This window comes from Manis pentadactyla, chromosome X (assembly GCF_030020395.1).
Source record: "Manis pentadactyla isolate mManPen7 chromosome X, mManPen7.hap1, whole genome shotgun sequence".
Lineage (NCBI taxonomy): Eukaryota > Metazoa > Chordata > Mammalia > Pholidota > Manidae > Manis > Manis pentadactyla.
In genome coordinates this window covers 106,688,074-106,714,771 of record NC_080038.1, presented here as the reverse complement: position 1 = coordinate 106,714,771, position 26,698 = coordinate 106,688,074, and the positions used below count along the sequence as shown (strand labels likewise).

Genomic DNA, 26,698 nt, shown 5'->3' with positions numbered 1-26,698 from the left:
CAACTATCTGACTTAATAGCTTCATCCAAAAGCCTCTTTCTTTCTGAAAGACTCAATCAGGAATACCAACTCTTCAAAGGCAGGATCTTCCACTTCCTTTTTGTCTTTTCATCATTGCACCCCTTAGTGCCTAGCACAGAGCCTGGTACATAGCAGATGCTCAGGAAATATTTTGTGGAATGAAATCTCTTGAATACACTAATGGATAAGTCTGTTTTCTGCCTTCTTTCACTGTGTTTCACATGAGGATAGTTTAGACCAGGAATGATCCCTGGGACTGGCTATAGATGAAAAGGTACTTTCTAGAATTTGTTTCCTGGGACTTAAACTAGAGCAGTGACCACAGGCATCCTTCATGCTCTTCTAAACTTCTGGGAAAATCTACATAAATTTCCACATTGCCTTTGTTGGGATGGAGAACGAGAACACAATGTTCTGCTTGTTCAAACAAAATTTATGGGTAGCACCTTTCACTGACTTATGCTTGCCAGACTTTCTTCCAGCTGGGAGATAAGTTGTACCTCCTATTTGTAAAATTAATTTTTAATTCTGTAAATGGTATATAAATGATTAAGCATTATTTCCTTAGCATCATTACATTCCACAAATTATTTTTCTTTTTGCTGGAGTATATTTTCTAATAATTCTGAGAGTTTCTGTGCATGATAAGTTTTTTGGGTTCTTATATGCCTGAAATGCCTTTATTTCTCCTTCCCACATATACAGTACTTTGGCTTGGTATTACATCCCAGGTTCAACATCATTTTCACTCAATGGCTTGACGACATTGCTCCACTGCTTTTCCATGTCTAGAAGTCCAATGCCAAACTTATTCTTGTTCCATTGTAGGTAGTCTTCATTTTCCTTTGCAAGTTTTTACTAATTTCATGGTATTCTTGATGTTATAAAATTTCACTGTAGTGTGTCTAGATTTAGAGTTTTTTTTTATTTACTATTCTTTTTTTTTATAAGTCATCCTTCTTGGCACTTATGAAGCCTTTCCAATCTGCAGATTCATAACTTCAATTCTGGAGAGTTTTTGTTTTGGTTTCTTTGGGAACTCCTGTTAGACAAGTGTGGAAATTTCTTGATTAGTCTATCCTTTATGTGTCTCACCTTTTCTTTCCTACTTTCTATCCCTCCATCCTTTATCCTCTGCTCTGGGAGAATACATCAGTCCAATTTTCCTGCTCACTGATTTAATCTTTGTTTGTAACCATTACAAATCTTTGTCCAGTCCACCTATTGACCTTTAAATTTCACCTGTTATTTTTTGTTTTAAATCTCTTATTTTTTCAAATTTACCTATTGTCATTTCATAATTACTTGTTCTTTCGTGGATGGATGTGATATTTTTTCTTATCATTCTGAGGTTATTATTACCATTTTATATTCATGTTCTGAGGACTCCATTCTATTTCCCTGATAAAAGTCCTTTCATTTGTTGAGTTTATTGTCTCTATTTCATGGAATTTGCTTTGTTTGCATGTGTGAGGATTCTCTTATTACATGCTTCTCTCTGCAGTGAAGGTTTCTTTTTAGACTATCTGCTCCCTCTGTTTATGCAGCTTGCTTCAGAGAATAGAGGAATAGATGTAGCCGCTGTTTTCAGAGTGGGTAAGATGGAGGACATGCCATAGGCAGGGCAACTTGATGACTGTGTGCCTCTCTATTTCTTGTAAATGTTCTCAACTGCTTGACCATCACCCAAGATTAAATTAGAGCCTCTCACTGTCTTAGTCCCATACCCACTGATTTCACTTGAAGACAGATTCCCTCTGTTATTACTTGATGGTCCATGTGGCGACAAGAGGGATGGACAGAAGTTTCTTCTGGCTTTCTTCTTGTGATACTGAGTAGCTACCTCTAAGACCACTCTTTCATCCTAGTTTTTACTTTTTGGCATGGAGACATCCTGGGGTCCTTTCACCATCTATTAGAATACTCTATCATGCTTCCTCATGCATGTCTTGGGCTGTGGTTTCCTTCTTTAATCAGAATCCATCTACTTCTCTTTGCTCAAGGATTCCTCTCAGTTTTTGGCCCACCAAGAGTGATTTCAAGCATGACCATATGACCATGTATTGAATCATTTTTATGTTGTGCCAGGTAGAATAAAGTGGAGAAACTGTAAATAGCAGTGGCTCAAGAAAGGTAAAGCTTATTTCTCTAGCACATAAAGTTGGTAAAGAAGTTCCCCAGTGCTGATATGGTTGCTCCATGATCACCAGCTTCCTGTCTGCCTAGTTCTGCCATTCTTCATACCTGGCTTCCACTTCCTCGTGCAGTATGGCTGCTTGAACACAAATCATGTCATTAACATTTGAGCCAGTAGGAAGGAGAAAAGGCAAAAAGGACTGTGGTTCCTCTCTCTAAGGATACTTCCCATGTGTTATACATGATACTTCTATATTCTGGGAGTATAGTAAATGCATTGTTGTGCATACCATGCCTACTACAAGGAACTTCGAATATGAAGTTTCATTTATTCCTCAGTATAACCCTTATATTATCCCTAGTTTATAGATAAACTCCACTAACTTGCCCAAGGTCATGCAACTAATAAGCTGTGAAACTTGGATCTGAACTCAGATCTGACTCCAAAGCTACCTTACTAGGTTCTTTCCACTATACCAGTGGGTCTCAACCTTGGCTGTACATTAGAACCACCAGTGTAGCTTTAAAATGTACTAATGCTTGGGAACCACATGAGATCAATTAAGTCATAGTCAAGAATATTTTGTACAAGCTTCCCATTTGATTCTGTTTTGAAGCTAGAGTTGAGTATATTGCATTTTCTAACTTGTTTCTTTTTTGCCTTTGTATGCTATATGTACCTCTGCCAAATATTTTCCTGATTACCTGATTGCTAACATCCTGCTTAGGTTTTTACTCATCTGTTTAATTCTTTTTATTATTATTTTGAAGAAATACAGAAAATTCATGTTTGCTCAATTCATATTTGCTTTGTTTTTTAACATATCTTAAGAAATATATCATACATGCAAAGCTGTAAAGATTTTGAAAATCATTTCTGTCATCAGTCATATTAATAGACTACAGAAGAAAAATCACATGATCAAATTAAACGATGCATAAAAAGCACTTGACAAAATTCAACATTCACTCATAATTTAAAAAAATCCTCATGTGAAGACCCCTGGCCTGTGCAGTGGTCTTGAGACCTCTCTGTCTGTGGCATTGCAAAGTGGGGGAACTCCTGCTCAGCGATGCACTTTCTGGGTGCCTGCGGGGGGAGCCATGTAGACCTGTGGGACCCCCAGAGGCCCCCAACCTTCTGAACCCCACTGTGGGACAGGCTCCCAGGCCCCTACTTAGTGCATTGGGAATGAACAGCCTTGCTCTTTGATCCAGTTATTTCTTTAAGAAACATCTTTTCAAGAGTCAAAAATCTGTTTGAGAATTTTATAAAAGCTCTGATTTCCCCTACCCCCAAAATAATATGTAAATTAAGAGATAAGCAAAGTTTTAAATCAAAAAAAATAAATTTAAGAAACACCCTCAGAAAACTCTAGGGATAGAGAGAAACTTGCTCAACTTGATACTGAACATCTATAAAATAAAACGCCTTACAGTTAATATGACACTTAACGGTGAAAGTCTAAATGCTACTACCAAACGTGACTCTCCAAATTGTACCAATTTATGTTTCTTCTAACATATTATGAGAGTTCCAGCTGTTTTTTGTCTTTGCCTATACTTGGTATGCTATATCTTTAAAAGTTTTCTTATTCTAATGGTTTTGAAATATGTAATTTATGTTTTAACTTGGATTTCCCTAGATATGTGTGAGGTTGGGCATATTTTCACATGTTTATTGGCCATTAGGGTTTCCTCTTCTATGAATAACCCGGACATATACTTTGTTCATTTTTTTCTTTTGTAGTTTTGCCTTATTATTGATATGATAGAATTACATTATTAATTATAAATAATTTATATTATATATTATATATACCATATCTATCAGGACATTAATCCTTTGTCAGTTACATAAAATTCAAATATTTTCTCTCAGTCTGCTACTTATCTTTTAATGTTTAGTGCTATCTTTTGCCCTCAGAAGCTTTAAATTTTCATGTAATCCAATTTACCAGTGTTTTGCTAGAAGATTTCTTCTTTTTGCATCTTGGCTAAGAAAGTCTTTCTTACCATAAAGACCTAAAGAGAATCTCCTACTCAGGTTTTTTAAATATCTGGAGTTTATTTTTATGTATGATGAGAGATGGGGATCAAATTTAATTTTTTTCCATATGGAAGTTAATTGTCCCAATACCATCTATTGAATATTCCATGCTTTCCTTACCCTATACAGCTAAACAAATACCCAAACCGACTATGGGCTAGACAGTGTTCTAGGCACTTTGAACACAGCATTAAAAACAAACTAAAATATTACTTTTGGTATTGTGATTCTATTTCATTAAAGTGGTCAGAATATCCCTGACTTTTGGGACTTATATTCTACTTTGGGGAGATCTATGATTGAACATAATAAATAGGTATATTATGCAGTAAGTGGGAAGGTGGTAAATGTTATGGAAAAAATAGAGCAGGGTAAAAGAACTTGGGGATATTAGGTTGGGAGGGATGGTTTTAACTTTAAATAGAGTGGTCTGGGTTGATTTTGTTGAAAAGTTGACATTTGGTCAAAGACTTGAAAGAAGTGAGGGAATTGGCATGTGAATATTTGGGGGTTAATAAAAGCTAATACTCAGAGATATTATGTGTCAGATTTTGTTTTAAACACTTTACATATATTTACTCATTTAATCCTCACAAAAGCAGATACTTCACAACGACCAATATCTGTGAATTTCACAAAAGTTTCTGGTGGGGTTTTTCTTGGAATTTCTTCATACAGAGAGAGACAGATTACTTTGAGAGAGGCCTGATACTCTTACAACATTGCACCTTGCCATCCCCGAGCAGAGTCTAGCTTCATATTTATTCACAGCTTCTGTTATGTTCTTCAGTAGTTTGATGGTTTTTCTCAATAAACACTAAAGAAAATGGACTTTAAACTATTTTATTTAGCTCATCACTTCAAATATTTTTTACTACAGAACCTTTTTTCTGTTTTTAAAGAATACCTATGAACATCCACATACCTTACACTGGGAAACACTGATCTTGTTCACCTCTCTGCTCTCTGGTGTATATAAAGCAAATTCATCCATCTTAGACTGTCTCCCAAAGACATTTTGCAGCAACCACAGTACTGTTGAAAAACTTGTATCATGGGGAAATTTCCCCTAAAATCGATTCCAAATCTTTTATGTTTAAGTTTTACCATCCCATCCATTCTTATATGCTCACCAGAAGTAAAATGATTTCGAGTTCTGATACAAAATCAACTGCTACATATTTATGGAATGCTTACGATGTGCAAGAAAAAACTTTAAGACATTAGCTTTGCTGGACAAGGAGGTTGCAACCAACTTGGAATTTCCAGGATATTTCCCTGTGCCTATTCCTTGATATTTCTCTGCCCTTGACCTGAATAACCCTGACTTTTCAAGAGGTGGCCACAATGTAAGGCAGAAATAAATGGGACAGAATAGGCGGACACATGCATTCCCTTAAGGCACTTATTTAGAAACCGGGGTAACAGTAGCAAGGTGTTGGGAGGACTTTACCGGGCAAGTTGTACACGTGATGCTCTCTACCCCACTAACATAGATAGCTTAGGTTTGCTGAGCCAACACCTTGCAGAGATATGTAATCATATTTTTTAATCCCACTTTGAGGCAGCCTACAGTAAGACACATGCACAGAAAGTGCTTAACTAGAAATCAACAGCTATATAAAAAAAGGAGAGTTAATTGGACTAGGAATCAGATAAAAGATCATTAATGAGCATGCTATTTGCTCTGAGATTCCTGGAAGCCAAGCAAAAATGGAACCATGGGAGTTCAAGACTGCTACATACCAGTGCATGTGGCCTCAGTTGTGAACATGGTAGCCCACCCCTGCTTTAGCCTCTCACCTTTATCTTCTTTTGTCTTACAGTTTGGCCTGATTTAACAAACTCAATTTGATCACTTCCTTGCCTTTATAACATATTTGATATAAAGAAGACAATTCGTAACAAATAGGGAGTTTGAGATGAGAGCCATTAATATTTATCTTTTAGCCATCAGACTGACTTCACATGGTAAAGTTGCTGGGTTGGATTGTAACTCTCAGGCTCTCAAAGGTAAACACCACAGATCCCATCAACCAGATTATTACCCTAAGGTAAAAGGTCTTGGGGTTCTCTTCCAACACCATCCTCCACAAATATTCCCTATCTTGTCCCTTTCCTACCCTTTCTTAATTTACTCCACTGACCTCATTTAAAAAACTGGTTGCTGGGTGCGTGAACTAAAATACCTTAAAGAATGTGCAGATTTTATTGTTTTCTCTCAAGAAGGTGAAAGGAAGAGAGCTACAATTTCTAAGAAGTCTGGTTTGATTGCCTGAGTCTGGGCCCCAGGCAGATTAGACCAAGATTTGGCCAAGTGAAATTGCCAATTCACTCAAAGAAAAGGCTAGCACATTGCTCATTAGAGTGTTCTGGACTTCCCTGGACAATCTTTTTGCTACCCTGCAATTTCCTGTTGGTTATAAATGAAACCTTTCTAGCTGTTAATGCAGCCTGTGAATTGGAAGAAAAAGAGCATGTAATTAATCATAGGAGTTGGGGGGATTCACCAAGCCTGAGTTATAGGGGAGAAGCCGGACAAGGCACTAGGACCTAGAAGGCATCTATCCACCCTGGCAGGAATTTCTTGCTTGGAGCTCAGACAACAAAGGCATAGAGAGATTGGTTTTCTTTCTCTCAGCATCTCCACCCAACCAGCAGAAAACCGGTGAGTGGGGCTTTCAAGTGATTTTCAGGCAGAACGTAACAGATGTCAAACAGGAAAAGCACAAGGAGAAGCGTGCTCTCTCTGTCTCTTTTTCTCTCCTCTTTTTTTCTTTTTCGCTTTATTCTATCGGATTTTTTCCCCCTAAGCCTCTACCTGGGATTTTCCTTTGAAAAAGTGAGTTGAATGTTCCTTTGTTTTCACTGTGATGCTGATTTAGAATAATACCACCGCTGATCCTAGAGCAAAGCCAAGTGTTACTGGCACGCCTGGGGAAATGCTTCGCTACTTGTCTTGAGGAGGTGGGGTTTCTTACCACTGCAGGTTGCCTGACAGAGACAATGCTGAGCTCAGCACAGGTCATGGTGACATTGGAAGAAAAGAGGGACTGAGCCTGGCAATCCTGCTAAGCACCAGTCTTCCTTTATCTCCTGTCCTGCTGGTCCCTTGCAAATATCTCGATGTGGCAGCATGTAGCAGCTGAGCCCAGCTTGCTTTGTGAGTCCTTTTATCCCCATCTGTGAGATGCATGTTAATAGTTTGGTTCCTAGGCTGTCACTTCCTTTGCTAGCTTTGGGGGCTTCTGTGTGTTGTATTTGGTTACATGTTGTGATTTTTTCTTTTTCTGTCTACTTCTTCTTCTTTCTTTGGTTCAGCATTAAAGGGGGAAACATCTGACAGATGACCATTTTTGCCTCAGCTAATGCACCTGGGCAAAGACAAGTTGGAGGGTGAATTGCCTGTTGTGAGGGCAAAATGCCCTTTTCTGTCAGGGTAGAACTCCAAAACAATGAAAGGTGTGCTTGCTTCTAAAGGTCCCATATGCTATTGAGGGACTTGTTTGAGAATCTTTCAACGATTAAATGATTCCATTAAGAGGTGGAGCTGCATCACTGAGGAGGGATAGAGCACATAAAAAAAGAGAAAAGGATTTTGTGACCAAATGGTACTGGGGGAAAGCAGAGCTAGTAACTTGTTAAATAACTGATTTTTCTAATCTTTTTTCTTTCAGCTTATTTCTATGAATGTTGGATAGCTGCACCAGTTTGGTGGGGAAAGGGTTTGATGAATAGCACAAAGACACAGGCTGTTCCCTGGAGGCTGTCCCTTTAAAGGAGAATCCTGGTTTATTCTGAGGGGAGGGCAGCGTGGGGAGGGGATGCACATATTAGAGTAGGAAAAAGGGTCTGGAATTAAATTTAAAAACGGTCCTTTGTGGTCATTTTACTGAGATGCAAAGATTGCTTCCTCAGCTGGAGATGCCAACCTTGGCTAGCTCCTTCTGTTCTCTTCAAGGGAAATTTTGTCAGGCTATGGATTCATTTACAACTGTTAGTCATGTGGGCATGTGTGAGGAAACAGATGCCAATTTTAATGTATTTACCCCGAAGTTACAATTTGATAGGAGCCATTGTCAGGAAGTCCCAGGATTTTAAGCTATTTCAAAAGCCCTCCCTCTCCCCCGTGTGGAACAATGCCCCAAGTATCAGCACCTCCCTCCATATCTCTCACCCCAACCCCCACAAGCAGCAGCACCCCAAGCCCCTCCTTCTTCTCTGTTCAGATCAATATTCCTGCAGGTCAGGGGCAAGCAGCAGATGGGTCACGGGCTCATTTCAACCAGTTCTTTTCACAAGCAGCAGATTGCAGGTCTGGATCTGGCTAATATTTGAATCCCTTTCTCTTTTTTTTCTCCTCACCCCTTTTCTTTGCCTCTTTTCACTCCCACCCCTTTGTCCAACACTCAGGTCTCTGAGGTTCCACCAAAATATGGAACTTGACTTTGGACATTTTGACGAAAGAGATAAGACATCTAGGAACATGCGAGGCTCACGGATGAATGGGCTGCCTAGCCCCACTCACAGCGCCCATTGCAGCTTCTACCGAACCAGAACCTTGCAGGCACTGAGCAATGAGAAGAAAGCCAAGAAGGTACGTTTCTACCGCAATGGGGACCGCTACTTCAAGGGCATTGTGTACGCTGTGTCCTCTGACCGTTTTCGCAGCTTCGACGCCTTGCTGGCTGACCTGACTCGATCTCTGTCCGACAACATCAACCTGCCTCAGGGAGTACGCTACATTTACACCATTGATGGATCCAGGAAGATTGGAAGCATGGATGAACTGGAGGAAGGTAATTCAAGGAGTGGGTGGTGGCCCTTGGTAGGAGGTGGCATCATCGGTATTGCTTGCATTGCTTGGAATTCATTGAAAGAAATTAGGAAACATGTTTGTCAAAATGCCAGGTTGATGCTGAGACTTCTGATTTTATAGGCATCAACAGAACCATTAGCCATTACCCTCCTTGGCCTTCTTCAGTCTCTGCTGCAGTGGAAGTGTGGCTGGTGGTGATAATGCATTGTGCTTATCTGCCAGGGTATACAAAGAAAAATGTGAATTGTGTCATTTACTCTAGATTTTGTTCATAATTAACTCAAAGTAGCACTATCAAGGCACACAATGAAATCATTAGGGGTGTTAAATGGAGTTTGGTTGGATCAACAGAGAGAAACTACTATATCCAAATATTCTTTGAACTGCTGACAGACTATTTGTGAGTTGCAGCTCATGAAAATATGCACCCTAAAAGCAGGTCTTCCTGAACATAGTCACAAAGGATTACACTTTTAGGTAAATGGTCACTGCTCAGCTGTTGCTTCTAAAAAGCCCACTTCAGGGTGTGTCCCTCAGGCTGAGGTCACTGAGAGAAATACCAAAGAAAGCTGTAGGTATGTCTGGTATTTTAATAAAGACTGTTCCTATTAGAATAGGAACTGACTCACTGTACCTAAATCCCTTTAAATGCTCTCTAGATTTTGGTTTTGCAATCACATTTTATGATTAGATTGCTGGAAATTCTGACAACCAGTATACCCTCTCAAAAATAGGGAATATCTCATCTCTTACCAAAACTTGCTCAGTCACGAAATCTTTTCTGTGGTCCTTTAGAAAATAAATCTTGGGACACATTCTTAATGTTTTACTTCATCAACTCAATTATACTGAGGATGCCTCCCTACCCCCACTTTTAAATTGGTATAACATATGTGATCTGTTTAACCTGACACACTGCTTTAAAGGACAGCTTCAAATGATACTGATTTCATTATCAAAGGGTGGTGATAATGAAATCATCCCCCCAAAACCTGTCCCCTATGCTCCAGCCCTCCCTCCTCGCTCCTTCCATTCCTTGAGCAAAGGTGAGTTTAGAGCAGGCAGATCTCTAGAGAAATCAAATTAAGAAACAGCTGGCAGGGAAGGAGAAACAGTATGTGAAATGACGGTGTAGGAGTGCCCCTCCTCCACTTCACTGCTTCTAGGTTTCTTGTGTTCCTAGACAAAGGACCATGAGGGCTTCCCTTGTATAAGACCACGTTCTTGTAAGTAGCTGCTGTGATCAAGTGATTTGGGGCCAGTTACTTAGAAGAGACAGTGCCCATAAGGCTACTGGATCTGGTTCTCAGGGCTCAAGTCCGAGGTTTTTCTACATAGCTAACCTGGAAAGCAGTGCTGAGGAGGCTTGGATTATTCGATCATGTGCTGAATGGCCAGACAGAGGTTAATCTTACACCTTTTCTGAACATTGAAGGATAGGCTGTCCTAGCGCATATCTTAAAAGAAAGGAGAGTCCGGCAGACTTGAAGGACTTGAAGCCAGGTTGAGGGAGCTGTCCAACAGAGGGATCCATTGGGAGTGTGTCTTTTGTCACTGTAAAATCCTCCTCTCAGTTGAGTTTGAGGGGTTTCTCTGTAATAATTTTCTCAAACAAAGCACCCTGAATCACCCACTAAGTCCTCATTTCCACTAGCTGCGGTCTTTTAAAGACCATGATAGATGCCAGGGCAGAATTCAGAACCAAATGACATTGTAATCAGAGCAAGGATTAGAGTGTTCTTGTGTCTGATATAAGAGGGGTATCATGCACAGGTTTTTTTTCCTCAAATCCATTTTTTTGACATGTCTTGCTCAAGGAAAAGCCTTTGATATTAATTTTTCTCCCTGGTTGTGTGTGTGTGTGTGTGTGTGTGTGTGTGTGTGTGTGTGTACTGGGGGGATGGGTGTTGTGATAATCTCAATTCAATATAGGTAATAAATGTAATTTTGAAAATGCAGCTTTCTTTTTTTGGTCTTTTTGAGGCCTGCTAGATTGGACTCCTCTCACCTACCACTCCTGGGTGCTGTGGTAGTACTTTCTGGGGAATTCTCAGACTGTGGAGAGTGAGTAGGGCTCAGGTGCATTTGTTCACACAGTACCTGTAACCACAAGCTGCAGTGGGCCTGAATGCTCTCACAGTCGTCAGTACTGCCCATTCAGCCAAGGAAATTCTGGGGTGTCTCTGGGATAACATTGAGAAATGTGACCAATTTTCCCACTATCACATGAGAAAGGGCACTGGAATGGGGAGGATAAGAAAAAGGATTATTTCCTCTCCTATTTAGTCCTTTGGAGCTACTCCTCTAGGAATGGAGGACAGAAGTCTCTCACTTTGTTCAGTTTTGGAGGAGGTTGAATGAAAGAGTTTTTAGAAATCTTATACATTGCTTCCCAAGAGACTTCAAATTTAGAAAGTTTGGAAAGATCCCTGGGTGAAGAATCAGGGGCATAGAGCTCTAGACTTAGAGGCAGAAGATTATAACAGGAAAAGGAATCTTTAGAATTAGATTTGGTCAACTCCAAGATCCACCACCTGCTAGCTTGTGTGTTCTTGGGGAAACCATTTAGACTCCCTGAGCCTCAGCTTTTTATCTGCAAAGTGGGAATAACTGCTTTGAAGATTAAAGAAGACAATAAATCTGAAGTGTTTAGTGTTCTACCTGACAGCAAAGTAACACCCAATAAAGGGTAACTATTACTGAGTCATCCTAGTTTATAGCTGGGTAGCTACATGGCCAGAGATTTTTTTCCTTATCACTGTGACTAATGTTCTCTTTTTAAAAAACAACTTTATTGAGGTATAATTTGCATACTGCAAAATCCACCAACTTAAGTGTATAATTCAATGATTTTTAGAAAATTTACCAAGTGGTTCATCATCATCATCATAATCAATTTTAGACCATTTTTTATCACCCCCCCCCAAAAGACTCTGTGTCACTTAGCCGTGACTGCTCATTTCTCCTTTTTTTCTCCAACTCTGAGAACTCATCTACTAGGCACATTTTATTTAAATTGAATCATACACTGTGTGGTCTTTTGTGACTGGCTTCTTTCACTTAATGTTTTCAAGATTTATCTATGTTTTACCATGTATCAGCACTTCATTCCTTTTTATTGAGGAATAATTTTCCATTTTTAAAAAGTGGAATATTCTTATCAGTAAAATGAGATGAGTAACACCTGCCTGATCTATTAGGGTGGTTGTGAGGATAAAATTAGATAATAGATACGGAAATACATTGACAAGGTAAAACTAAAGCTACAAGGTACTATTTGTATTAATGATGTAATAGTAATAATACTAATAAAGATGATGCTAGTGAGGGGTTAGATTGGCCAATGGTTCCCAAACCCACCTGCCTTTCAAAATCTTTTAGAGCCTTAGAAAAATAACAATTCCTGCGCCAATTCCAGATCTATGGAATCAAAATTCCCAGGGCTAGGGCCCCAGAACCTATGTTTTTAGCAGTCCCCCCAGGTGATTCTTATGTGCACTGAAACCTGGGAAGTGCTGGATCAGGTGATGTTGATGAGCCCCTTCAGCTAACTACAGTGATAAGAGTTCTAGGAATGTAGAAATCCTTGTTTCTATTTATTGCTTTGTAGATCTTAAAGGAATAATGGAGCATAGAACATCCTATGTTTCCAAATAGCCACATTATTAAATATTTAGCCTAAAGTAAAATGAAATAAAAAGCAATTAGTTAATAATCGCTCTGCCCTGTGGCATTCCTTTGTCTAATGCCTCTAGTCTACTGTCTGCTGGTAGATACTGAGGGTAACAAGAGGAGCATTGAGATCAAAGTCAGGTTACTGATGGGAGCTTTCCTACAGCAGCTTGGGTGCAGGAGGGTCTTCGCCACACCATAGAGGATGTGTCCATATACATATTAGCTGTATTCCCTGTGGATCAATGAATACTGATGACTTATCCTTTTTCCCTGCTTAATCTTTCATTGTACAATCATTCGCCTTCTCATATCCTGTTCAATTCCTTCTCCACTTCCTTGTGAGTACCCAGATCAATCTTAGGGTTATCATTCTGAGTATTATTATGCAGACCATGGGACAGTCTTATTGCAAACTCTGAGCTGTGTGGTGACACTATCTATCACCCAGTTCCTTTGCTATAGCTCATTTGTTCCCATGAGATGAACCCACCTTTTCAGTAACTTATCCTGTACTAAATAAAGCAAGCACATTGCCAAAGGGGAGGATTTTAAGATACTTGGGTGAGAGATGCATCATTAATAGGCTTAATACAATAAAATACTATTTAATATTGTACTTCTTGAGTGAGGAAGCCCTGGAAAAGAGAAAGCCGAGGCAGAAGTGCTTTTGCACTGAGAAAATAAAAATATGCTTAATGTTTTGGAACCTTTCTGGAAGTGAGGGGAAGTAGACATTAGATCATCTTGAGCCCCACAGCTTGTTCCCTTCCTGCCCTTTCAGCTGTGCTTCCATTACCTCATTTCCTTACCTCCTCACCCTGAAGTAGATCATCAGTTCCAGCACATTTTCACCTTGCTTTGCTCTGAAGCCAGCTTTCCTTTTAGGCTCCCAATGGTTGAAAATGGCCACTGGAAGCTGTTGCAGGATGGGAACCCAGCTGTGTAAAGGTGCAACACAGTGCCAGGCAGCTGGACATGCAGGAAGCACTGAGCTCTGCAGACATTGCAAACGTTTGCAAAATCAGAACAAGCAAGCCTTGGTCTAGAGAAGCAGCGCATTTGATGTCTTTCCAGTAGTGCAAGTGGAGAGTCCTCCGTGGTGGACTGCTATTTCTTTAACATTTAATTACAGTAGCAATTTTGTCTCCTAAAGTCTGTGTGGGATAGAAAAGGGAAGAAAATTCCTTCTCATAGACCTTTAGGGCTAGAAGGGTCTCAGATGTCACCTAGTGTAATACCTTTAATTTATAGAGGGCGATACAGAGATTAAGTGATTTTCTTGAGGTCACACAGCTTGTAAATGCCTGGTTAGGATTTGAATCCAGATCTGACTCCCCAAGTCGCTGCTCTTAACCACTATTAATATCCTGCCCTGTGGTGGGGGATGCTGGTAATGGGGGAGACTGTGCATGTGTGGGAGTAGGGGAATATGAGGAATCTGTATACCTTCCCCTTACTTTTGCTGTGACCCTAGAACTGCTCTAAAAAAATAAAGTCTTAAAAAGATACCCTGCATTCAATGTGCATCAGCAGTGGCACCAAGTGGCTTTGCTGGCTGCTAGCTGTAGAGCTCATACATTTGGCATTTGTAGCGAGCACTCCCCTCAACCAGCAGGAAATCTTCTCTTGAAGGCGTGGTATCCAGGCAGTGCCCAGGGTATATAATGATTATAGCTCAGTTCCAAGCTGGCTGCCCTTGCTTCTTTCTCTTTCCTTTCCTTCAGCTTCTACCCCTCCTCTTTTCATCTCATTTCTCTCAACCCTTTCTTCCTCCTTTCCATCTTTACTCTTTTCTTCTTGTTCTCACTCTATTCCTTCAGATTAGGGCCTTAACAGTAATAATAGTGGGAACTTATCAAGTGCTGACTGTGTACCAGGCTCTGGGCTCAGCATTTTACATCCATCATCTGATGTGTGCCTCACAGCAACCTTATGAGGTAGGTATTGTTATCATCCTCACTTTGCAGACAAGTAACTGAAGCCAAGGGAAGTTAGTTATACCCAAGGGCACACAGCTAGGAAATATTGGGGACCCCATTCTGACTGACATTACATCAGCTGCTCTTTTTCCATTACTCCCTATTAGGGCCAAAAGGAGAGTGAGGGGAGAGACTGAAATGTACTGTTGGAAGGTGCTCAACATAGATGTGGCTGAGGGCTGGGCCCTCTGGAAAGTTCTTAGGTGCCATATGATACTATAGCAATCTATCATCATTTTCATTTTCATCTGGGGTTGGTTAATCATACTTACAGTTCAGAGGCTTAAGAGATTTAAGAGCTGGGGGCAAAAAAAATCCTGAGTCCTAATAGGGCTACACAGCTGACTCTCCAGAGGATACTGGATGAGTGAAATCATAAATATACAGTCTCACACATTTCCACACCACCAGTTGTCTGACAGTGTTTTAAAGTACATGACAAGTGATGGAAAACGTTTGACGCAAAGGCAATGACTTCTTGGAAGGTGCCCATGAAGTTGGTGGAGTGCTAAGGCAAGAGACCATTTCTTTGGTGTGAGAGAGATTGACTCAGAGCATGTGGGGAAATTGAAAGGACCCCTTCATCCTTTAAGTCACACTTAAAGATCCCAGTCTCTAATCACATGGATTAGGTTGGATTAAGAAGCAAGGGAGCCAGAGAAATTAGGGTTTCTTTTAGCTGAGATCTTTGATCACCCCAAAGACCTTGAGTGTGTGTGTGTGTGTGCACCAAGTTGCCCCGGGGGTGCCTGTGCACTCCCTTACATACCATGCCTTGGTCTCCCTGTGGACAGAGAACACTAGCAGCTTCGGAGACTCAGAGCAGTGTTGGAAACCACTTACCCTCCCCCTCCACACACACACATAAATGTCCCAAAGGTGCCCTAGAGAATCTGACTGAATCTTCTCTCAGCCCTAACTGAGAAATTTATTAATTAACATGACTTAAAGGATTTGGTGCTACAGCAAAGCAATCAATATTTGCAAAGGGAGTGAATTATCAGCCCAGTGTTTCTGAATGTTTCTGCATGGTTCTCCTGCTGAGACCAAAGGAAGAACAGCCATCAGAGTATAATTGCGCTTAATGCTTTTTTTTTCTTTTGGCACTAGCTAGGGTTGATTTTTTTATTTATTTAGAGTTATTGTTAATGAGTTAAGCTTGATTAAATCACACTGGTTTTCTGCAGCTTGACCTCTGGATGAACTTCTGTATACCTTGAGGCTAATGTGTTTTACTTAACAAATTCAACCTTTTCCAATACTCTCTCCCCCAGGCTGAGCCTATCCCTCTTCCTCTTTCCTCCAGTTTCTAGTTCCAGGTGTCTAATCCCCTCCTCTTGCCTCTGGCTCTAGAGTTTCTTCTGCTGTATTAGTCCCTTCCTCTAGCCCAAGGTAAATGTGAAAATTACACTAGATCCCTTCAATCCATAATTCAGGCTGTATAATGTATCCTCACATCTCTACCTCATTACTTATAGCACCCAAGGGTGAGCACTGGTGAAGATAGCCCTGAATATACAGATCTAGTGTATAGCATTTGGGAAGATGGAAAGATGAGGGGTGGGTGGTGGAAACAGAGCAGAGTATTTCTCAAGTACGAGTAGACTTGCAAACACAAGGCATGATGTGTGTGTGTGTGAATGTGTGTGTGTGTGTGTGTGTGTATGCACATAGAGTTTGTTATTCAGTTTCTCCACCTGGGTGTGGGGGTGAGCGGTAGAGGACACCATTATACACACATACATACATTCACCACACACACAAACTCATACACACATATTTCACATTTCAATATTATGTAGCTTAGCCATATACTCAGTGCAAAGGACAATCTGGCTTCTTGGCAAGTACATACTGTATGCCCAATACTATGCAAGGATGTTGGGTCACTTGAACTTGGAATAAAAATGTATTAAGTTTGGTTCATAATATAACAATGGAATGGAGCTGTGAGTCTAGAAACAGGACAGGAACGTTAAGAAACAGAAACATGTTAAAAACACTCCAGTAATGCCCCTAGATCTTAACAAACACTCTAGAAATTAATGCAGATGTTTCAGTTCCAATAAAACTATATCAAGCTTGAGAACCCTGCTTGTTAGATTATACTTCTGGGTGTTCATTGTCCATAGGACCCTTAGCTTTATAGGATCTTTAACTAGGTATGCCCTTAACAAAGAATATTTTGCTGATTACTTGCTCTTGAGTTTAAATGAACCAGGCTGTTAAACCGAGTTAGGAATTGTACCTAAAGTTGGTCATTATCACCATTTCTCCAGAAGTCCAACTCCAAGGTCAGCATGTAGTAGTTTGGTTAGACTAGTCCATATATCTGCTGCTATTAAACTGATCACACTTATTTCTTCCCATAGGGGAGAGCTATGTTTGCTCCTCAGACAACTTCTTTAAGAAGGTGGAGTACACCAAGAATGTCAATCCCAACTGGTCTGTCAATGTGAAGACATCCGCCAATATGAAAGCCCCCCAGTCCCTGGCTAGCAGCAATAGTGCCCAAGCCAGGGAGAACAAGGACTTTGTGCGCCCAAAGTTGGTGACCATCATCCGCAGTGGGGTGAAGCCTCGGAAGGCTGTGCGTGTGCTTCTGAACAAGAAGACAGCCCACTCTTTTGAGCAAGTCCTCACTGATATCACTGAAGCCATCAAACTAGAGACAGGAGTTGTCAAAAAACTCTACACTCTGGATGGAAAACAGGTAGGTCCTTTTTTTTTCAAAGTATTCTTCTCATTTTTTCTGAGTCCTTGGATGACCATCTTACACCTCAGCCATCATCTCTGGTTCAGGGTCTCTTCCTCTACCTCTCATCATCCCTACCTGATATTTGATGTCTCATGTGGAAGAAAGGGAAAACAGACAAAGCATTGGACCAGGACTCTTAGGCTTTGAAGTTCAATCTGCTTCTGACTTACTGAGTAGAATGGTCTCACTTAGCCTCAGCTTCCTTATCTGCTAAGAAAAGATGTGTTAGAACTGAGGTCCTACCTAGTCTTAGAAATATGAATTTGGCTATTGCACGAATAACTCTCATTGTTAAATGCATATGACTGGGAATGAGATTTACCCATTCATTTCTTCTTAGATGCCCTCACATCGGTATTCAATATCCGTTGTGGTGAAAAGAGGTGGGAGTGTCCCTCATATTGTACAGAAGGGGTTAGACGTGGGGGAAGCAGTGAAGTCTCTGGTTCGTTGTCTTTGCCTTGTACTAGATCACATTTTTTCTTTCTCTCTTTTCTTTGTGACATTAGCTGTCTTAATTTGGTTCCACTGATGGTTTCTGTGCAAAAGGGACTATTTCAGGATCCTAAAATTAGCCCAAGAAAGACTCTGCCATCTGTTTCTCTCCAAATCAGCTCCTTCATGTCATTGGTTATGCTCCTAAAGTGCCACCTATATTAATATCTGGGAAAGAATGCAGCCAGGCGTCTCCATCAGACAGATGCACCATTCTCTTGAGCGTAGGGAGCTGTAAATGTACGGCAAAAAATGTTCCAAGGGAATTGTAACAGTGGCTGGTTCTGTTGGCTCAAAAGAGAATCCTGGTCCCTCATCAGAGAAGACAAGTGTGGATTATTATCAGTCCATATTTTCTACCTCTTAAAATACCTTTGGTGTTTGAACATCTATACAGAGTCTAAAAAAGCAGATCCACGATGCATCAGAAGGACTGACAAGTGTTCAAATGCAGAACTGGGCCTTTTCCCATAGTTTCTGATATACAGTGTGCTACCAGATTTTAAGTTTCTTGGAAACCTCAGACTCATATATTTGATGATTTCTATAAGTCCATGGCTTCTGTCTGTTCTCCCTCATATTGTGATCTGGGAGAAACCTGGAGACATTGGTTATATGTGACCTGTGTTTAGTGTACCAAAGCAATGACTCACTTGGGAGCAGAAAATGTCCAACTCCCAAGCACCTCTCTAAGAGTAACTCTTTTCTGAGGACCAGGTGTATAATAAATAGGAGCTGCCTAAGAATAGGCTTCATCACCAGAAACCTCATCTCAGAGAAACAGAACCTAGGAATTTTAGGATCATTGGATCTCAGAGTTGAGAGTAGCCTTAGAAGTCATGACATTTAATCCCCCACCTATGGCAAGGGTATACTCTACAGCCATTTCAATGTCATGAGATAGCCTATGCCACTGTTGAACAAATGTGATTTTTAGAAAGATTTTCCTTATATTGGGCATAAGTCCACTTCCTTGTATCTTCAGCCTCTTGAAGTAATGCAGAACAAATAGAAATCAAGAACATAAGACTGGGACCTGGTTTCTAATCTTGATATTGCTGCTTAACTGTCCTGAGCTTCACACTTCTCTGTACAAAAGGGCTGAGGCACCTGTCTACCCATGCTCACAGGGTTATTGTGAAGATCAAAGGAAATAATGGAAATAAAAGCACTCTGTATTAAAACATGTGATGTAAATATGTATGCATGCAGATGATCATTAAATGAGATGAAATATGTAAATTGTCTGACAATTTGCATATGTATTAATAAATGTTAGCTCTCTTCCCCCTACTTGACCTCCATCACTCTTAGCATGAGTTTTCAACATTTTGTGGACATATACCAAACCTTGACATTCTGACGTGATGGCTCCTGATAATAAATAAAGGAACACCTCCACCTCCTAAGTAAGCAAGTTCCAGCCTAGTGATGGGTAGATTTTCATGCTGCAGCAAGCCCTCTCCAACTCCTTCGAGCACTGGCCCCCATTTCTTTGGGGAACACATTATGAAATGTCAGTGTATGATACAACGTGTGTACAGAAATGTCAGGGAGCAGTGCTCAAGGGAGCAAAACAATGCCTTGTCAGGCATTGGTGCCTCTGTATCTTTGTTTTTTAAAATGTGTCCTTCTGCCTACTTTGTCTCCTGGGGGACTTTTAAGGCCTAGCTCTAATGTCATATTATCTCTGACAATTTTTCTGTCTCCTTTTACTATGCAAAGTGAAAGCAACTTAACTTTTTTTTAATGTTCAGTTCCTGATATGTTGAAGATGCTCTATAAATATTTGTTGATTGAATCGACTAATATAAAGACATTCTCACATGGCCCATATAGATGTTCTGAGAACAACATTTGCTTTCAGTGCCCCAGACACTATCTTTAGTCTTTCAGAAGAGATAGGGGGCTTCCAAAGGAGTTCATATCCACCCAGGGGGCTCCTATCCCTTACTTACTTGGAAGTCACTGAGGGCAGACTTTTAAAGGAGTATTTTTCAAAGTATATTCTAAGAACTTTCCCCATCTCCTTGTCCCTTGAATCTCTTTAAAAGTATTCTGTGGTCAAATAATGTTGTGAAATTCACAATTATATGCCTTTCTTAGAGATTCACAGTGTTCACTGACACATTAAATATTCTGAGAAATCCTGCAGAAATAGAATTCATTTCATTTAGACTCATGATTTTCCAATCTTATTTAACTACAAACATATTTTCTGGAATATATATATATATATATATATATATATATATATACATATATGTGTGTGTATATATGTATATATATATATATATGTTTCCTGCAGAGCACACCAAGAAATGCTGTTTACAAAGAAGCTGAATGATTAGGAAGTAACTGTCCTGACCTCACTGGTAAGATTGGTATGCAAGGAGTAACCCACAAATCGTTGTTGTGTGGTTACAGCAAGGACATTAAATAACAAAATTTGGTGTTGCAGGCGCAAACCTACTAATTCCAAAATGGGTGCTGAGTATACTGAAAGTTGGTGCCAAACTCAAAATTTTGGAGCCCAGCCCACTTCCCAATTCTGGTGATGACAACTTTAATGTTAACACCTGTCAGTCACTTTGATTACTGGTGGGTATTCTTACTACTTGGGAATACGATCTTCCTCTCTACAGGCTTCAGGCACATGTGTTGCAATGGCTTGGACTTTGCTGGGATGAGATTCCATGCCCGTCTTTGGCTAAATGTGGCACCAGGCGGAAAGGATGAAGTATGGTCAAGGCTATTTGCTATGGAACGTTTTACTCATGAAATCAAGGCCATTACTTGGTTTCAGTCTTACTCTAAGTGGATCCCAGATAGACCAGATCAAGTGATTTTCTTCCCCTTTGTTTAAATAATGATCAGTTCAAACAGCCTACTTGATTATACCAGATTTCTTGTTGCTTCTGTTCTTAGGTGTACCATTTGATTGATTGGCTTATGCTGATTGACAATCTGCAGACATGGCTCTCATCTCTCTTTCTCTGTTTTTATTTTGTTTGAAAGTGCTTGGAGCCCTTGGTCTTCTTAGGGCTTATGTTTGGTCCTTATATTCATAGACAAGACTGGTTTCTTGACTTCTTGCCTCTGAGATATTTGTGGTCTGTGTAGCCAGGGAAGCTAACCATCACTAGTAGGAAGGGCTCCCAATTTACTCCTCACCTCATGAAGTTGTTAATAGAATGAGTAGTTGGTATGGCCCTAGATACTTCCCATGGGCTCTAATGGATTTCTTGGAGGTCAGGGAAAACATGATGAAGGGTTGGCTGATAATGCATATTAGTTCACTGTAGGTTATGTTGTTTTTGGGTTCCTTGGCAGATGGAGTGGTTGTGGTGTGTTGACAAAATTATCTGACCATTAGTTTTTATAATCAAGACACACATTGGCCTTTATGAATGCATAAAAACTGGAACCCAAATTTCTAGTTCACTTGGTAATAGGGCTCAGTAGATACATGGTCTAGACTTAAATTCATTTCTGTAAAGCACAGAGCATGGTGCTTCTGTGAGAGATGCAGAGCTTTAATAACTGACTTCCAGCTTTTTGGCATCTTACACAGGGATGCAGCTGGTCCTCACACCATCCATTTCATGCTACACTTATTGGCAACTCTAGTCTCAGTTTTGTCCACATGCAGGGTCTGTGCAGTCAAAGAAAGATTCACTGTTGCCTCAAGATCCATGCCTAAGGGATTTAGTATTTGTGTTAGCTTTGTTAGGCCAATTTTCAATTGGGTGAATTTAATTCATGTTTATTTTAGGTCTCAGAATAACAGAAAAGAAGTTTAAGCTGATTCCAAGATTACCCATAGCCTTGGAAGCTAGAACAGGATTTTAAAAAAATGTTTTGAACCACAAGATGGTGGAATAGGAAAATGAGAGCATGAGGGATGTTTGAACTGCCACTAAGAATTCTGGGAAAGACTTGCCCCTTCCATCTTGCTATACTAAATAACTGGGTGCTACAAGTACAAAGGCAATTGCAGGAAACACAGGAAGACAAGTTGGGTTTAATCTTGGAACTCGAGTACATTTCCCAAGGTGGATGTGTCTTTACTTTGCGTATGCAGCTGGTTTTTCTCTCCCCCTGCCCCTCTCCCCATCATCTAGGCCCCCTTCCAATCACATCTGGTCTTATTTATACTCCTGGCCTCCAGTTCCCCCAGAGCCAACCTCTCTCTCCTCCTAGGTTATGACCCTGTCAGTCAATACTGGGCTCAAGAGGAAAGTCCACGTGGCTATAAATTATGCCCCAAGAGGGAGGTCATTTATCATTGACCTTCAGTTGAGAAAATCGAGGCTGGAAAGGTGATGTTTGCATTACCAAAAGTCTTCCCTCTCCAACCTTTCACAGATCTGATTCCTAGAGACAGGTTGTAAGAGGATTGGCTAGAGCATAAAGTGACAAAGAGTGAATATGTGAATCCAGGCTGGGCTCTGTGAAAGGAGAGTTTGCAGACTACCTTGTCATATGTGGTGTACACTTCAAGATGCCTCATGCTAAGATAGATGTTGCACTTTAAAAGAGGGCTTATGGTGGAGGTGGCCAAACCTCAAATACACTGTCCTTCTGGAAAGAAAGGACCAAGTGTAGCCTGCTGGTTGGTTATTTATTCAGTAATCTATCCTCTTAGAGTTTTATTGTTGATGAGATGCTCCTGGCTTGGAGCAGTGATAGAGGTGGGGCTTGGCCATTTCAGTCAAAAGTTTTGGCATGGTATTCCAGTCTCGCACCACACTGACTAGTCTGTCAATATCCAATATGCCCCATATGGAAAGCATTTTATACTGGGATTCAGAGACTTGAGCTTAGTCTTCACTCTGTTCTATCCCTATCTATGTGATATGGAGCCAATCACATCTCTTCTCTGGGTCTTAGTTTTTGAGGTAAGTACATGACATTTCAGAGTACTTCTAGCTCCATGAAAACAGTACTGCTTCTGTCTAAATATTTTTCACCAAGTTGCTACTCTTCTCAATGCTCTTCATCTCTCTATGCTCTTAGGATCTCCAACATGATGTAGTACTCACCTTGGTGGATATGTTATTTTCTAGGCTATTCTGCACATGGTATTTGCATGGTTCTTATATTCAGATCTTTCTTGCCCACTGTGATGACATGACTAAAGAATATTTTCAAGCTTGTAATTTTGATTTGACCTCCTTTTCTTTCCAATATGTATGATATGAGGAGCAGAGGTTGGAGGAATCACAAAACAAAGTGAGACAAAAGCCAGCCAACTAAAATTGTGATGAGCATTTGACAGTGCCATTATTAAGGCATCTCTACCACAGTGGTGTTATTTTCAGCGCTGGGAAGGATCATTGCCAATGGGGAGGTTACAAAGAGCTACTTCTTGAGTAAACTAAAGAGGATCATCCAGTGGGGATTGATCCAGGGACACAGACTGTTTCTTTACCAATCATTGAAGTAATTAGCCTCTTATTCTTAGTTCTTAATTTTCATCTTTCTCATTACTGTCATTCCCTCAAAGTGGCAGAAAAAGCATTGTCTCCAAATACAGCTTTAAATAGCTGTATTGAGATATAATTCTCAAACCATACAATTCACCCATTTTAAATGTACAATCCAATGGCTTCCAGTATATCTACAGAGTTGTAAAACCATCACCACAAACAATTTTGGAACCTTTCATCACCACAAAAAGAAACTCTACACCCTTCAGATATCATGCTCCAATCCCCCAATCCCTGGGCAATCACTTATCTACTTTCTGTCTCTACAGATTTGCCCATTCCAGATATGTAGTATGAATGGAATCATATAATATGTGATCCGTTGTGGCTGGCTTCCTAACATGTTTCTGAGGTTCATCTTGTTGTAGCATAACAGTACTTCATCCCTTGTATGGCTGAATAATATTCCTTTGTATAGCTTTATAACTTTTATTAATTCATCAGTTGATGAATATTTGGGTTGTTTCCACCTTTTGGCTATCATAGATAATACTAATATGAACATTCACATACAGATTTTTATGTGGATACAGGCCAAAATTTATCTTGGGTGAATACCTAGGAGTGGTATTGAAAAGTCATACAGTATGTGTATGTTTAAAATTGTAACTAACTGCCAAACTGTTTTCTAAAAATGTGGCAGCACTATTTTACATCCCTAACAGCAATGTATGAAGACTCTACTTTCTCTATATCTTGACAACACTTTGTCTGTCTTTTTATTGGAGTCATCCCAGGGGGTGAGGGGGTGTAAAGTGGTATCTCAGTATAGTTTTGATTTGCATTTCCCTAATAAGTAATGATATTGAATATATTTTCATATGCTTATTGGACATTTTTATATCTTCTTTGGAAAAATGCCTATTCAGATCTTTCTCCCATTTAAAAAATTGAGTTGTCTTCTTATTATTGAGTTATAAGAGTTCTTTATATATTCTGGATACAAGTCCTTTGTCACACATGTAATTTGCAAATATTTGCTCCCAGTCTGTAGCATGTCTTTTCATCTTCTTAGTCACTTAATGTTTTAAGAACAATTTTTTTTCATTTCAATGAATTCCAATTTATAAATTTTTCTTTAATGCATTATGCATTGGTATCACATGTAAGAACTCTTTACCTAACCCAAGATTCCCAAAATTTTCTCCCATGTTTTCTTCTAGAATTTTTTTAGTTTTATCTCTTATATTTAAGTATCTGATCCATTTGGAGTTAATTTTTGTGTATGGTGTGAGGTAAGGGTCAAGGTTCTTTTGGGGGATGGGGCAACTATATATCCTATTTTTCCAGCACTATTTGTTAAAAAGATGACATATTTTTTAAGATTTAAATTTAATCTGACACTTAGAAATACCAGTAAAAATAGCAGTGGCCCATCATCACATTCAGCAGGTATCTTGGCATCAAAAGTTAGCAGCTGAATGTTCTGAAGTTTTCGAGAACTTCTGAGAACTATGGGTGTGAGCTAATAGCTCGGAAGTTTCTCCTATATAGCTGCTCTGGAACAGTAGCTCACTCCAAGGCTATAGCAGTGAGGTTGGCTAAGCCTCATTAAGGAAAAACAAGAGGGCTAGACAAGAGAAGTTACAAACAACTAGTGCCACTTGGCAGAACCCCCATGCTCTAGAATACTGAAGTTCTCCCCCAGGCCCATCTGACTTGCTTGCTCCCTGGCCTATCTCTTCAGAGCGGGGCTAAGCAAGACTGGGGTATGGGAATAGGGACATGCGCAGAATTTCTTGGGTTACTTTTGTTGGTAATTGAGATATAATTCACATACCACATACTTCACCCATTCAAAGTATTCAGTTCAATGATTTTTAGTATATTCATACATATGTGCAACCATCACCACAGTTGATTTTAAAACATTTTCATCACCTCAAAAAGAAATCCTATACCTTTCACTACCCTCTCCCCCTTCTCCCCATTCCCCCTAGCCCTAAGAACCACAAATCTACTTTCTAAACCTATAAATTTGCCTTTTCTGGACATTTCATATAAATGAATCATACAATATGTAGCCTTTTGTGACTGTTTTCTTTCACTTAGCATGTTTTCAAGGCTCACCCATGTTGGCATGTATTTGAACTTCATTCCTTTTTATGAGTAATATTCCATTGCATGGATATACCACACTTTATCCATTCATTCATTGATAGACATGTGAGTTGTTTCCATATTTTGGCTATTATTAATGATGCTGCTATGAACATTTGTGTATAAGTTTTTGTGTGAACATATATTTTCATTTCTCTTGAGTATATACCTAGTAATAGAATAATTGGTATTGACTGGGATTTCTCTTGTCCCCTAACCACCAAACTCATGTTTCTAAAACATACTCCAAAGGATGCTCCTAACAAACAAATTCACACTCTTTTTTTCTTTGTAGAGATCTGGCCCAGAGTTCTTGCTAAACAATATAGAAGGAAACATGTAGGTCTCTTTAACAATTTTTCCTAAAGCCAGAGCACATACAAGGAAGCCATTTCCTTCTTCATTTTATCCTAGTCCCACTCTGGCCCTTCTAGCTCTCCAGAATCAAAGATGCTTTCTAAATAGAGGGGACTTCCAGTACAAAGAGTCAGAGACTCCCCCCAAACCACCAAAGGTCCTTAACTTTAGAAAGGTATACCTAAAGGGATTTCCAGACTCCTAGTCCATCTATTTTTCCTAGATTTAGAATACTTTTCTTCTGAATATCACAGATTTTACCCTCTCTGTGTCTTTTGATATTAAAATCTGAGCAAAAACAGCTTGGGTATAGAAAGCCACAGCAGTTCTGTATTAATAGCCCGGTGGCATTCCACCAGGGCAATTTTGCCTCCAAGCAGGCATTTGGCAGTGTCTAGAGACATATTTGGCTGTCACGAATGGAGGTGGGGAGCTATTGACATCTAATTGGTAAAGGCCAAGGATGCTTCTAGACATCTTGCAATACCCAGAACAGCCCCCCACAACAAAGAGTTATTTGATCCCAAATGTCAGTAGGGCTATGGTAGAGAAACCCTGCACTGCACAATAAAGTGCATGGCAGATGTGGCAGAAGATGAAGCTGAGAGGACATCAAGGGCAAGATACAGGAACAACCTTGTAAACTACATTAAGGAGCTTAGATGTTATCCTGTAGGGATAGAAGCCACTGAAGGATTTTAAGCAGAGGAATAACATGATCAGAATTGCAGTTTGGGTAGGTCACTGCTGTTTTGGATTTGAAGAAGACAAAAGCAGTAGGGAGGCCGGGTTGGAGGCTGTGTGGTAGTCCTTGAA

At 40.0% G+C, this 26,698-nt stretch overlaps 1 protein-coding gene across 4 annotated transcripts in view; it reads left to right on the top strand.

The window, feature by feature from the left end:
- Window positions 1–6,764: 6,764 nt before the first annotated feature.
- Window positions 6,765–26,698, top strand: part of DCX (doublecortin) — a 105,750-nt gene continuing 85,816 nt past the window's right edge. The window contains exons 1-4 of one of the 4 annotated variants that reach the window (XM_036912621.2): window positions 6,786–6,875; window positions 7,022–7,049; window positions 8,621–9,006; window positions 17,053–17,393. In XM_036912621.2, coding sequence (XP_036768516.1) covers window positions 8,643–9,006; window positions 17,053–17,393 — 705 coding nt within the window. In that variant the 5' untranslated portion in view covers window positions 6,786–6,875; window positions 7,022–7,049; window positions 8,621–8,642. Of the gene's footprint in view, window positions 6,876–6,920; window positions 7,050–8,283; window positions 9,007–17,052; window positions 17,394–26,698 lie in introns of those variants that run through there. The other 3 variants (XM_057495634.1, XM_057495632.1, XM_057495633.1) reach the window with 3 other exon arrangements.